General features: G+C 37.5%; 1 protein-coding gene and 1 pseudogene across 1 annotated transcript in view; both read right to left on the bottom strand.

Annotated features, from left to right (window-relative positions):
• The window catches only part of Cntnap2 (contactin associated protein 2), a 1438942-nt gene that overhangs the window by 480541 nt on the left and 945790 nt on the right, over positions 1-12611 (bottom strand). The window contains exon 11 of the mRNA XM_090332259.1: positions 11922-12028. Within this exon, the coding sequence (XP_090188385.1) occupies positions 11922-12028 (107 nt within the window). The remainder of the gene's footprint in view (positions 1-11921; positions 12029-12611) is intronic.
• Positions 2067-2176, bottom strand: LOC150063743 (U6atac minor spliceosomal RNA; annotated as a pseudogene).

Here is a 12611-nt window from a genome sequence, read left to right as displayed (position 1 = left end):
TGATCTTTGTACATTGAGGTCACGTTCCTCTAGTCCAAATTTGGTGAGTTTTTTTTTAACGGTAAAAAGATATAAATTTTAATGTTTATTTCTGTCAGTGCTGAAATGATCAAATAATTTTAATCTGTCATCTGCTAATAGAGTAGACCATATCCATTGATTTTCATAGGTGGAAACATTCTCCATCCCCAGGGATTAGCTTCTCTTGCTGCCAGTGTGTGCTGCTTTTAGTGTGCTGTTGAAGTAGATTTGCTAGCATTCCATTGAAGGTATTTGTATGTATGCCTATCAAGGACACTGACCTGTAATTTTCTTTTCTGGTACTGTCCTTGTGAGATTTTGATATTAGAGATAAAGCTAAAAATGAATTTGAAAGTATCATGGTATTTTCTCTGTAACAAAATCTGGCACAATGAAAGTAATTTGTATGCCAAAACCTTCTAAAAGAAAGGTAAGTTGTCCTGTGATAAAGAGACACACATGATTTTGTGATGCTGAAACATGTCATTCTGTAGGAAACAAGATCATAACTGCAAAGCCTGATAAACCTATCTTCTTGTTGTTTGAGAGGTGCAGGATATACAGAAATTATTTATTCAATATTTGACCAAATTTGGAGCAATAACATACACACTTTTGTTCAAAGGTTTTTTAAAAAGTCATGTTCAGTACCCTGAATTGTGATAATGGCTAAAGAATGTAGTTCTTGTGATTTGGATTTGGACGATAAAGGTAGAGGATTAGATGAAGTATACTAAAATAAGAGCGTATTAAATGAAGCAATTTGAATTTTCTCAATCTAATATAAGGGCTGACAATACATCTGGTGATATATAAGGAACTCAGCTGGTTTATTTTCAATAATATTTTCAGTGCAAAACTGTCTATGCCTTTGTCTTTGATCAGATTTAATAGCTAATTTATGGTCAGTCTCTTTGTTTCTCATGCATGGAATGTCTTTCTTCATAAGGGAGAAAAGATTAAATGCCAGTGGTAGGTTTCAGAGCCTTTAATTTATCACTTCAATTTTTATTGGTAAACTATTCCCAAAGAGACATGAATCACTCCTTATTGCCATTCTTAGAAAAAAATCTTACATGTTTGCTGAGGAATTTTGTGGGTCGTGGGGCTTGAACTTGGCCTGGGTGCTGTCACTGAGCTCTTCAGCTCAAGGCTACTGCCCCATGTCCCAGTTTTCTAGAGGTTAATTGGAGATAAGAGTCTTAGGACTTTTTGTGCCCTGGCTGGATATGCACCTTGATCCTCAGATCTCAAGAGTAGCTAGGATTACAGGCATGAGCCATTGAACCTTACTGAAAAAAAATACTTTTTAAGCTTCAATTATAAAATACCTTTTGATGTTAAGCATATACTCAAGTTTAGATCAGGCAATAAACTTACTTTAAAAATAGGTACATTTCTAAAGCAAGTAGAAATGTACCTCCAGGATGCTCTTGAGTGCTTGGAACACAGAGAACGTTCTCTATGTGTTTATAACTCACACTGAGGAAGGCAGAGGGCCAAAATTTATGTGTACTTAGCCTTGCAATTCAAAGGTTAAATTATCTCACCCATATCTCCTTCCCTGCAGTACCAACTTCGCACCTGTAGTCTCTCCTCCCACTTTTAAATTATTTATTCATTTATTTATTGAAAACTTATTTGATAGGAAAAGGCACTGTACAGATGGCTGACAGTTGCAGAAGTAAGGTAATGAGGACATTTCTTTTCAAGCAGTGTTGTGTCCTATTTTTCCTCTCCCCTAAGTTGTAAAGTTCATTTCCTGCAGTGTCTAGTGAGTATCCCTGCTGCACTGGTTCACCATTTGTCTCGTGTCTTCTGGTATTCCCCTTCCCTTCTCTAAATTCTCTTCCCATGTTAGAAGTTAATTTTAAATTATTTTTCCATTATTTTTTAAGCAGTTGTATAAAGAACTTTCAATTCAACATGACAGTTTATGAATTTATGGCTTCTTTTGATCGATGCCACCCCTTTCATCCGTCTCCCCCACCTCGGTCAATTGCATCCATCCCCTTAATCTGCGTAGCAGGAGTGACGGTGAGGCTTCATGAAGGTTGGTAGAGCCTTACTTAACATCTTGCTTGTTGCCAGACCCCAGGGCTTCCTTTGTCCTTATCAAGGGACGGGCTAACTTTCACTCCTTTTATATAAACTCCATTTATAAAAGCATTCCTTAATTCTGGATTGAAAGATGGTATGTAGCCACATACTTGAGTAGAGAACCAAGATAGAGTTCCTGAACACAAGACTGTAAGAATCCAACACTTTACAAACTTGGGAGGGGATGGAGGGTGGCAAGGTGAGAGAAAAATATGGGAAGGGGTAATAATGCTCAAAAAGTAATGTAGTCACTACCTTACTAATGTAACCCTGACAATAATAACAAAAAAGAATTCAACACTGCATGGGTGCAGCTTACTTTTAAAGCATAATCTCTGACCTTAATATACCAGAATCTCAGGAGGCATTGTAAAATCTCTGTTTAATTAGTCCCCGTCAATGTTTGTATATTTATGAGTATTTGTAAAATCTCTGGACATCATGCTCATCATTTCATCAATCCAAGTTCTACTTTTTGCCTTTGTATGAAGCAGAGGGTTTCTCAAATTTCAAGTATTATTTTTTCCCCACTGGGTTTCCTAATTAAGAAAGCAAAACAAAAACATAGTCTTCTTAAACTAATAAATAGGAAGACTGCTGGAATCTAAATGATCCCAGCATGAAAATTACAGTGTGTATAGATTAAGTGTGGTGCTTTTCTATTCCCATGTGGGATATTGACGTTAATCAAGTGTCAACATGAACCCATTCTTTGGGTAAGTATCCACATGGGGTAGAATTGAAGACTTTTATTCATTTATCTCATCTTAAGAGAAGTGCCACATGGGACAGATGGGGTGATCATAAGGAGGAAAAGGAAGCTTTGTTTCCAGTGATAACGAAATCTTAATTCAATTCTAATTCTTACACGGGCTTTGAATTCACCCACTCTGACTATATTTGAGGACTTTCAATATCTAACCTCTTTGTATAAAGGATATTTGGACATATTTTCCATTACCAAACATTGTTCCTTGACTGTGGATAGCACATCAGCTGATGTTCAATGAACACCCCCACTCTCTCTGGCCTCTGAATCACCTGGTATCATGACTCTTATTTCTTAGCTTTGTTCTAAACTTCACACCTTGTTGAGGTGGTGGAAGTGAAACTCCAGGAAAGTGGTCTCCTTCACTGGAGTCGCGGTGGTGACATTGAGGTGGAGCAATCAATGGTGTTGGAAGTATAGGGGTTGGGGGTGAAATGCTGTGACCTGGTGGTGGTAGGAACAGCCACAAGCGGTATCCTCAGAAACGGTGAGGAGAAAGGCCATAAGTCTGACTCCCTTGCTTATCACTGACTTGGTTATCCTCCAGTCCTTCAATGTCCTCAGTATCTCTGGGAGGATAACAACTGGTTCTTCAGCAGCATGGTCCGTTAACAAGATTTTAGGTCAAATTTTCCCATTAGGTGCAACGGGTACACAGATGCCTGCTCTGCGAATATCTGGTCAGCACGCAGTGATGCCTGAATTTCCTATCTACCTTCCTTTAGGGTATCTAGGTAATGTACCATTACCAGATTTGTCTTTATGTGGGAAAGAGTGCTCATCATTGAGATTCTCACACTAGTGGAAGTGCAAGACATTTTCATTTCCTTTTGTACCTGGGCTAACCCAGCTTAATTTATAGAATTCACAAAGGTAAAAATTTTTTTAGTCCTTTTGGACAACAGATTTATACAAGCTTCCCAAGCTATCTATCTTTCGATAATGGAAGAACTAGCAGGAAAATCAAACTGCCCGGATTCAATTTTCTTTAATTCAGGAAGTTTACACCTACATCACTCAAACCCTAGCAAAGCCTTAATTTGCTAGCATTTTGTGAATTGGGATAGGTTTTCCATTCGATGTCTGATCTCTCAGTGGTATCACTCAGGAGCAGATGGCCACATGGTAGAAAACACACAGAAGCTTTTTGAAACCTTGAATACTGTTGCTGTCATGTGGGAGGGAAGAAACTTCTCCCTGGCCAAACTGCTAGACGTCCAACAGGAAGGTCTTTGTTGGCCATGTGTAGTACAGAGAAAGATGATCACGTGATCTAACCAGCAAGGCACATTTAATTGACATTGCAACAGGCTTAGATAACAGCGGAGAGTGATATTAGGATATTTTGATGGCTGTTAATGAGCAATGACAGCAGTTTTGTAGGTGCCAATGTTTCCTGGCACTTGGTATTTGTATCTGTGGTAATAAGAAAAGTTTTTGAAGGGAAGGGGAGGCATGTTTTGGTTCTGTTGTGAAACTGGGACAAAATTAGACCTTTCAATCAAGCTACCAGATCACTTCACTTGAAAATAAGATTATGTTCTTTAGTCAAATCCATACCCATGTATGGTTTTTTACTTGACTACTTCAAATGTTGCTCTAAAACTCGAACAAAGTCAGTAGAAGAAAATTATCAACGCTTTTCTCTTTCTGAAAACTTCTACACTCTTCATAGGCAATTGTGTTTCTTTATTATGGTCATTATATTCATGGAAAGAAACTGAGGATATTATTTAAATAGTTATAATATTTCAATTCAGATTCCAGTAATCCAAACTATATAGTTTCTCAGTGTGTTTTTGTAGGAATAGAAAGAGGGAAAATTGAAGTAGTAACATAACATGAATAGAAAAGGGTTTTGTCCAAATTTTGTTAAAAATTTTTTAAAAGAAGGAAGTAATGCATTATTTAGGTTTTCTTCATCAGAATGATTCCAAGTCATGGTATTCATTACATATATACATATATATGCATATATATATAGCATTTTTTCATTCTTGACAAATCTTGGTGCCTTCTCAAGCTGTAGAAATATGGCACACTTGAGTGCTTCATGTTGAGACAGAGTCCAAAGAGAGGAAGTTTGTCCTGCTAGATTCACTTTAACTATCACAAAGGAATGTCAAAATTAATTTTTATTATGTATACTATGAGCTTAAACTACAAGCTAAAGAGGTCTAAGTATTTTTAAAAATATTCTCCTTTCAGAAATAATGGAGTCATCCCTATCATAGAAAAACTTCAGTCTTATTTGTATATATATTTCTTTCTTTAGTAAAAATTGGTGATGAGAAATGACAGCCCAAGGTCATAGCTTGATACTGAAATATCAAAACAGCTCTGTGCTTTCCTTAAATTACTGTCTATCTATGCACTCTGGTGATCCTTTGGGAAATCCAATTTTCTCACAGTGTAGTTTAGAAAGCATGCTACACATTTTCCAAAACCTGCACAGTCCTACTGGAAGGGTATTATTATTCCTGTTTTGGATTTTTTTTCGTTATTTATAGTGAAACAGGCCAGGAACCAGTGGCTCATGGAATTAATCCTAGCTAATCAGGAGGCTGACAACTGAGGATCGTGGTTGGTAAGCCAGCCTGGTAGGAAATCTGTGAAACTCCATGAACACATTGAAAGTGGGATTGTGGCAGTAAGTCAGTCTTGGAAGCAAAAACTAAGAGATAGTGCTTCAGTTCTGAGTTCAAGCATCATATATGCACTCATGTGCACACTCACACACGCTCGCGCGCGCACACACACATACACACACAAATAAAATAATGAAACAGGGCAACAGTGTGTAAGGAAAGCAGCTGTATGAAAACAATGTGGATCTGCAGTATTTACAGACTGCCATGCTTTAACATCTTCCACCATGGCCTGGGTCAAGTTACCAAGGTTCACCGATAAGCTCACAAAATTCCTGAGAATTTAACAATTAGATTTTTATTCTTTAAGTTCCCAGAAGGGATCTTGGATGAGGTTTTTTCTACTTGAATCCTTCCCAAACTATATTAGCTCATCTTTTCACTTCACTCTCATATTATACATGCTGATCTATCTACCTATCTATCTATCTATCTATCTATCTATCTATCTATCTATCTATCTATCCATCCATCCATCCATCTATCTATCTATCTATCTATCTATCTATCTATCTATCTATCTATCTATCTATCTATCTATCTAGCGTATACTGACTTTATATGAAGTAGCATAATACTATACCAGTTGGTGCATAAATGCTTGCTACTTTGTACTAATATATTAATATTCTCTATTTATTCTTTTTCCTTTTTGACAACATTGCCTACTCCATAAGGTAAAGAGCTTTTGTCTCTATGTATGCCACATACAAAATAGACATGTGACATTATTGAAACCAAACTATTTATAAGTTACCAATATTTCTATAAACTAAATTTATACAGCAAAAACTTTGCAGTAAGAATTTGGTGACTAATGTCAATATGAAAACAAAGCTGTATAAATTGGGGGAAGTTCAGAAGATCAAAGAAAGGATACATATTATTTTCAATGCTGTGAATAGCTTTTGCTGCTTTTGGATTAGACATCAACCCCATGAAATTCCTTCCTTATCTTCAAATTCAACTGGATTGGTTCCCTGGGATTTTCAGCCTCATAACCCAACTTGACAAGTATGCAGTGATGAGTGTTTTTCTATTCCTTTTCCCCTGCTCTGTTTTCAGAAGCTTGGATAAGGAAAATCACTGGGACTCAAACTACAGGGAGATTTTAATGAATAATGGCAACTCCCTCAAGACTAAGCAGTGGCATTTTACAGCCTGAGAAGGAGATGGGATTACTGCCTGCACCCTACTTTTTACCATGCATTTGCAGATCAACTTTTTTTTTGCCTCAAAGAGAAAAGGCATATTTTTGAAACTATCCAAAAAGTCTTTGTAGAACAGAAATGAGATCCTTTTTTTCTCTACTATGTTTAATCTTAGCCACAGTTCCGAAGTACAGCATGAAAGGAAAGATTAATGTGAAATTTGGGCTGCCTTGGAAATGGAAAGGTCCTTAGGCTATGCTTCTCCAAATGACCTGCACTATTTTAATCCAGTGTGATTGACTTGGTTGTAGTTGAAAGATAGGATGTCCTTTCAATCCCATTCCAACGTGCCCACACGGGGAATCTGACCCTTCCTTCCCCACTTTATCTGTGGATGTCAGGGGCCCGTGAGGAAAGCTGCTGCTGGGGTGGCTGGTTTTCACTTTTGGAATAAGTGTGAATTCAGGAAGTGTCTCTATTTGTCATCCTGTCCCTTTCCCCTCAACCCTCCAAATCTGGTCAGACGGAGAGCTTCCTCCTCCCTGTCTCTGGTCCAGGGAACTGGACTCTGGAGCTAGCCTGGGTCTTCCCTACGTGGTCTATGCTCAGCTGTACTCCTCGTGACATGGGGAGTCAGGAAGGCTCCCTGCACATCTGCTAAGGAAAAATTTTTAAAAAGAACCCAACAAACTACCAACTAGAAGGGAAGCAATTTATCAGAAAACTTAACTTTCGGTTGTAAAACCACAGTTGTTTAAAAGTGCAAACAAAAAGTGCAATAACACATTAGGTAATTGTGATTTTTTTTTCTGCATGTATCTAGCTTTATCCACATCTAAATAGGAAAGATGAAAAGCAAAAAAGAAAACAAAGAAACAAATTTCGAAGTACACTATAAAAGTAAGCAAATGGTCAGGTGCTGGGGGCTTATGTGTATAATCCTAGCTACTCAGGAGGCTGAGATCTGAAGATTTTAGCTCAAGGCCAGCCAGAGAAGGTAAGTCTCTGAGACACTTATCTCCAACTAACCACCAGAAAACCAGAAGTGGCTCTGTGGCTCAAAGTGGTAGAGCACTAACCTTGAACTGAGAGCTCAGGGACAGTGCCTAGGACCAGAATTCAAGCCCTACCTGCGGATGTTGAATTATCAACTGTGAAGTCGTTTTCCTCCATGATTTCCAAGAGTATGGATGTGCATCTCATAGGATAAATCAAATGATTCATCTCCAATTCTGCACCAAGTTTAAAGCGCTGTTTCTTTTTTATGTACAAGTCAGCACACAAACATGCTGAGTTTTATTTCAGAACAGCTCACCCCATCTACTAGCAAAGTAGCCACCTATGCTGGGACAGAGGCCAAGCCTTTTGTTAGCAATGACTTCTCTGCCCCACATTCCCACAGATCTTTACCTAATGGGCCTGGAGAGGAGCATGGAAGGAGACGGTGGCAGAGGGCTATAAAGATGGAGCTGAGGGAGGGAAGTCAAGTCTGGAAGTTGAAATGGCTGACACTTCTTTTAGACATCCAATCCCTCTTATAACTGCTTGATTTGGAGGCAATGCTAGCATGCTAAGTTACCATTGATTCCTAAATTCTGTAAGTTACAGCAAGCATTCTCAGTGCCAGAACCATTGCATTACAGTATTAGGCAGAGTTGTGTTCCTTGTAGCATGTATGACATGGATCAAACCACTTCTGAGTGTGGTGGGCTTTAGGGAGCACAGCATGGGCTATTGGCAAGGGGCTATTTATACTTTCCTCTAGGGTATAGTAGGATGGGGTGAAATGTAGAGCTTAAAACTTTAGGATTATGTGTTTCAGCTCCAGACAACAGCCAGTAGAGCTCTTAGCTACCTTTTATGTTTAATTTTATGTTTTGCCCCAACAGTGGCAAGTAAACGCTTATCACAGGTGTTTTGTGGTGACAGTATGATCTATTTCTTCTTGGTATTTCAGAACTCAGAAAACACATCATTGTAAAATTAGGAGAGACTTTTGCAGGTGACCTGGCCTATCTCTCATTATTGCAATGAGCCTTGATTTTTGCTTTTCATAAAAGATAACCAGACAAAAACTCCATAACTAACATTAGTTATTTTTTGTTTATAAATGCCTGTCTCAAAACCTCACTTATCTATGTCTAATATCAAGAATCTCCATTATGCTCTTGCTCTAGGAAGTTGCCACAGAATTTTGGGAGTTCTCTGAGGACTAGCAGAGGATGTAAGAGAATATTAAGGAGGAAAACAAATCACCCACTACACCACAACATGAGGAAAAACTCTAATTATATAAATGAAGCCCATTTGGAAGTGTAAGGAACATATGTGGAATAAAATGAGTTGATAGATCCTTAAAAGCTTTTGGCATATTGAAGAGAAAGCTTACTGGGGATGACTGAAAAGTGTTCAGGAACATCAGAGCAAAGTCTGCAGCTATAAACGTGATGTTTTGCTCTAAGAAAGAAAAAGAAAATCCTTTCTCCTTTGGGGAGGCATGTCAGAACAGTGAACAAACACATAGGCAAACAAACACATTTATCTTCATAAGAAAATTTAAAAGTATGAAACTGGCTTTTTTTCACTATTGTACATCCTGATAAGGATGCAACTTTAGACACAGCAAGAATGTTAGGGACACAGCAAGACTGCTCATTCTGTATCACGCCACATGACATTTACATTTTTAAAATTATGTGTTATGACAGATCATTCTCTCTCTTTTTTCTTTTCTTTTTTTCTGTGTTCTTTCTTTCTTTCTTTTCATTTTTTTTGTTTTATGCCAATACTCAGGTTTGAACTTAGAGTGCTCTAACACAGAGTCATAGCTCTACTTCTTGACATTTTGTAGCTGATTGGAGATAAGCATTGTATAGACTTTCCTGTCCTGCTGGCTTCAAAATGTGACCCTCAGATTTCAGCCTCCTGAATAATTACTTTTACAGGTGTGAGTCACCAGCACCTGACAATCCTCTCTCCATTTTTAACTAGTCCGTGGGAGTAGAAGGAGATGTACCAAATCATTCAGGATATTAGAAAGCAAATATCTTCCATTAAGTGACAAAGCATATTCTTCATAACAGAAATAATTTTTGAATTATGTCTTATTCATCACCATGGAAATGAGAATACAAAAGAGACCAGGTTTCATTATTTAAAAAAAAAATATTCTACCTTTCTAGGGCCAGGAGTTTAGCCTAGTGGTAGAGTGCTTGCCTAGCATGCACAAAGACTTGGGTTCGACTCCTCAGTACCACATACATAGAAAAAAGCTGGAAGTGATGCTGAGGCTCAAGTGGTAGAGCTCTGACCTTGAGAAAGTCCAAGGACAGTGCTCAGGCCTTGAGCTTAAGCCCAAAACTGGCAAAAAAATATTCTACCTTTCTAGAAGTAAAATAAAAGAAGAAACCAGTAGGACAGAGCATCAGGATGGGAGACAAGTTTCTTCTTTTATGTTTACAGTTGTCATTAGACACAAACTTATACACATCAATACCACTTTTAATACTTGCAGCTAACTTTTCAAAAACATAAAACTCAACTATTCCATCAGTACTTAAAAATCCTTCTTCTTGTACTGAGTTTTAATGAGGGAGGTAGCTATTAAAAATATTGGGTTTTAATTCAATATCAAAGCAGAAACTGAAGTAGGACACCTTTGTTTCCACAACCATGGAAATTCTTGCTCATGGTTTTCAGTTAGAATTTCTATACTTCAGAAATAAAAGTTTATATAGTTCACCATGGTTTGTGATTAGTAAGAAAAAAGTAATTGTCACACCTTTCTTTTAAATAATTTTACTAAGACTATTTTTCTGCATGTATGTCAGTATAGTACTGAAACTTGAACTCAAGGTCTTGCAAGTCTAGCTGGATATTTTTCTCAAGGCAAGGCCTCTAATACTTGAGTCACAACTTCAACTCCCACTTTTTGATGGTTAATTAGACATAAGAATGTCAGGGTATGACCTTCCCAGGCAAGCTTTGAACTTCAATTCTCAGATTTCAACCTTCACAGTCTCCTAGCTACTGTGAATCATTTTTGTTCCTTATTCATTAAAATTCTTTTCTATACTGAAGCATTTGTAGATGTTGATTCCATTTTAAATCTATATCTTCCCATTAATGTTAGTTTCCTAAGTCTTTATACCTCTTGCTCTTAGTAACTGCTGAAAAAGTGAATAAATGAGGCAAAAGATATAAAAGCACTTCTTTTTAGCTTAGGTTTTTACTACAATGCATTCTACCATGATTTCTTATTACATACTACTATAGGTAACATTACGGAAACATTCAGAAAGTTATTTTACATTTTTGCTGCCCATAGGATTCTACTCCGAGAATATTTTGCTTGTAATTTTGTAATAGTCAAGTAAGAAAAAAACATTAGATATTACAATTTTGGCATTCAAACTTATTAAGAGGTAATCAAATTTCTCTCTTTTTTCTCCCCTTTCCTTCTCCTCTATACACACTCATACACACATGTACACACACATACACAGCATAACAGATGAACGTCTTCTATGAACTATATGTTATGTCAAATCTGTTTGTAATAAGCGGTGATGTACTATTGGAATAGTAATATTTTGATGATCAAGTTAGCATTATTCATTTGAAAATGAACATTGAATTTCAAAATTAAATGTGTAGAAAGCTCTGTAAAGCAAGACACATTTGTTATTCTGCTAGTCACTTTTACTTGTTACTTTTTAACTCTTAAGATTTTCATGTTTACTTCTTAACTCTTCCATTTAAATATACAAATTTGATAGATTTCTCTTGCCATCTGGGGTATTTCTTTGATCTGAAAAATATGGCCAAAAGCTTGGACTAAAGCAGGAGGTAAGCATTGTCTAGAAACTAAATGTTTGAATCATCCTCTACCTCTCTCTCTTTGATGAACTGATAAATGAGGCCCAGTCAAAGATGTTCTACTATCACAATTTCCCAAGCAATCTCTCTGGACAGGATTGGCTTAGCCACAGATCAGCCCCTCCAAGCTCTGTGTCCTAATGTCTAATACGAAATGTTGGAAAGCTTCCTCCACTTTGAGTGAGACTACACTTCAGCAACTCTAATATTATTCTTTGGAGAAGAAACAATGGAATCTCAAGTTTTCACCCTCAAGTCTGTGGTGAATGCAGGTTACTAAGCTCTAAGGCCAAGCCGGAGACATGTGGGTTCTTGGGCGATTTCAAGATGCAAGTGGGATAAATTGGCACTCACAGTTGTGGCAGGTGGCTCCGCTGTACCCCGTATCATCACAAGTGCATCTGAAGCCTTCCCATGTTTGAGAGCACTTTCCACCATGTTCACAGTGGTTAGGCACACATCTGTCAGAGAAAAGAGATGAACAGGAATAAACCAAGAGACAAATGAGATTTATGAGTGGCCAAATTCCAAGCTGTTTCCGTAATTTATCATTTCAATGCCAGATTGCCTTAGTAAGGTAATTAATCCTTGTTAGTTTAAGCAGATTAATATGATTCATGATGGAAGGTGCCAGACGCACAAAAGATGATGCATCACAGGGTTGGTGTTTCCCAGTTTTGCATAAACAGTAGATACTAACACATGGTTAAAGTATGTATTTGCATATCCTGGATACATTTTAGTTGTCTTTTACCCTAAGACAAAGGTGTTGGGGAACTCTGCTCCTGGAGAGAGACAGAAGAGCAGCCATCTTGTTTCCCCTTCTATTCCCCTTTCTAAAGAGGACACCTCCACCCTAGAGAAAGGTAGCATTGAGTTTCCCATAATAATTTCAGTTTTTGAAATAATGCCATGACAATGGCAATGAAAATATGCTAACCTGATAAGAAAAGATTTCCAAGTCCTGGCACATGCCTTCCTTCCCCTTATGTCCTGGTGTTTAAACTAATATACTGAAAACATAAAAACTGTGCATACAGATGG

The sequence above is a fragment of the Megascapheus bottae genome, chromosome 5, assembly GCF_031878675.1.
Source record: "Megascapheus bottae isolate mThoBot1 chromosome 5, mThoBot2.hap1, whole genome shotgun sequence".
Lineage (NCBI taxonomy): Eukaryota > Metazoa > Chordata > Mammalia > Rodentia > Geomyidae > Megascapheus > Megascapheus bottae.
Note: the sequence above shows the minus strand (reverse complement) of the source record. Positions and strands in the feature narration are given on the sequence as shown.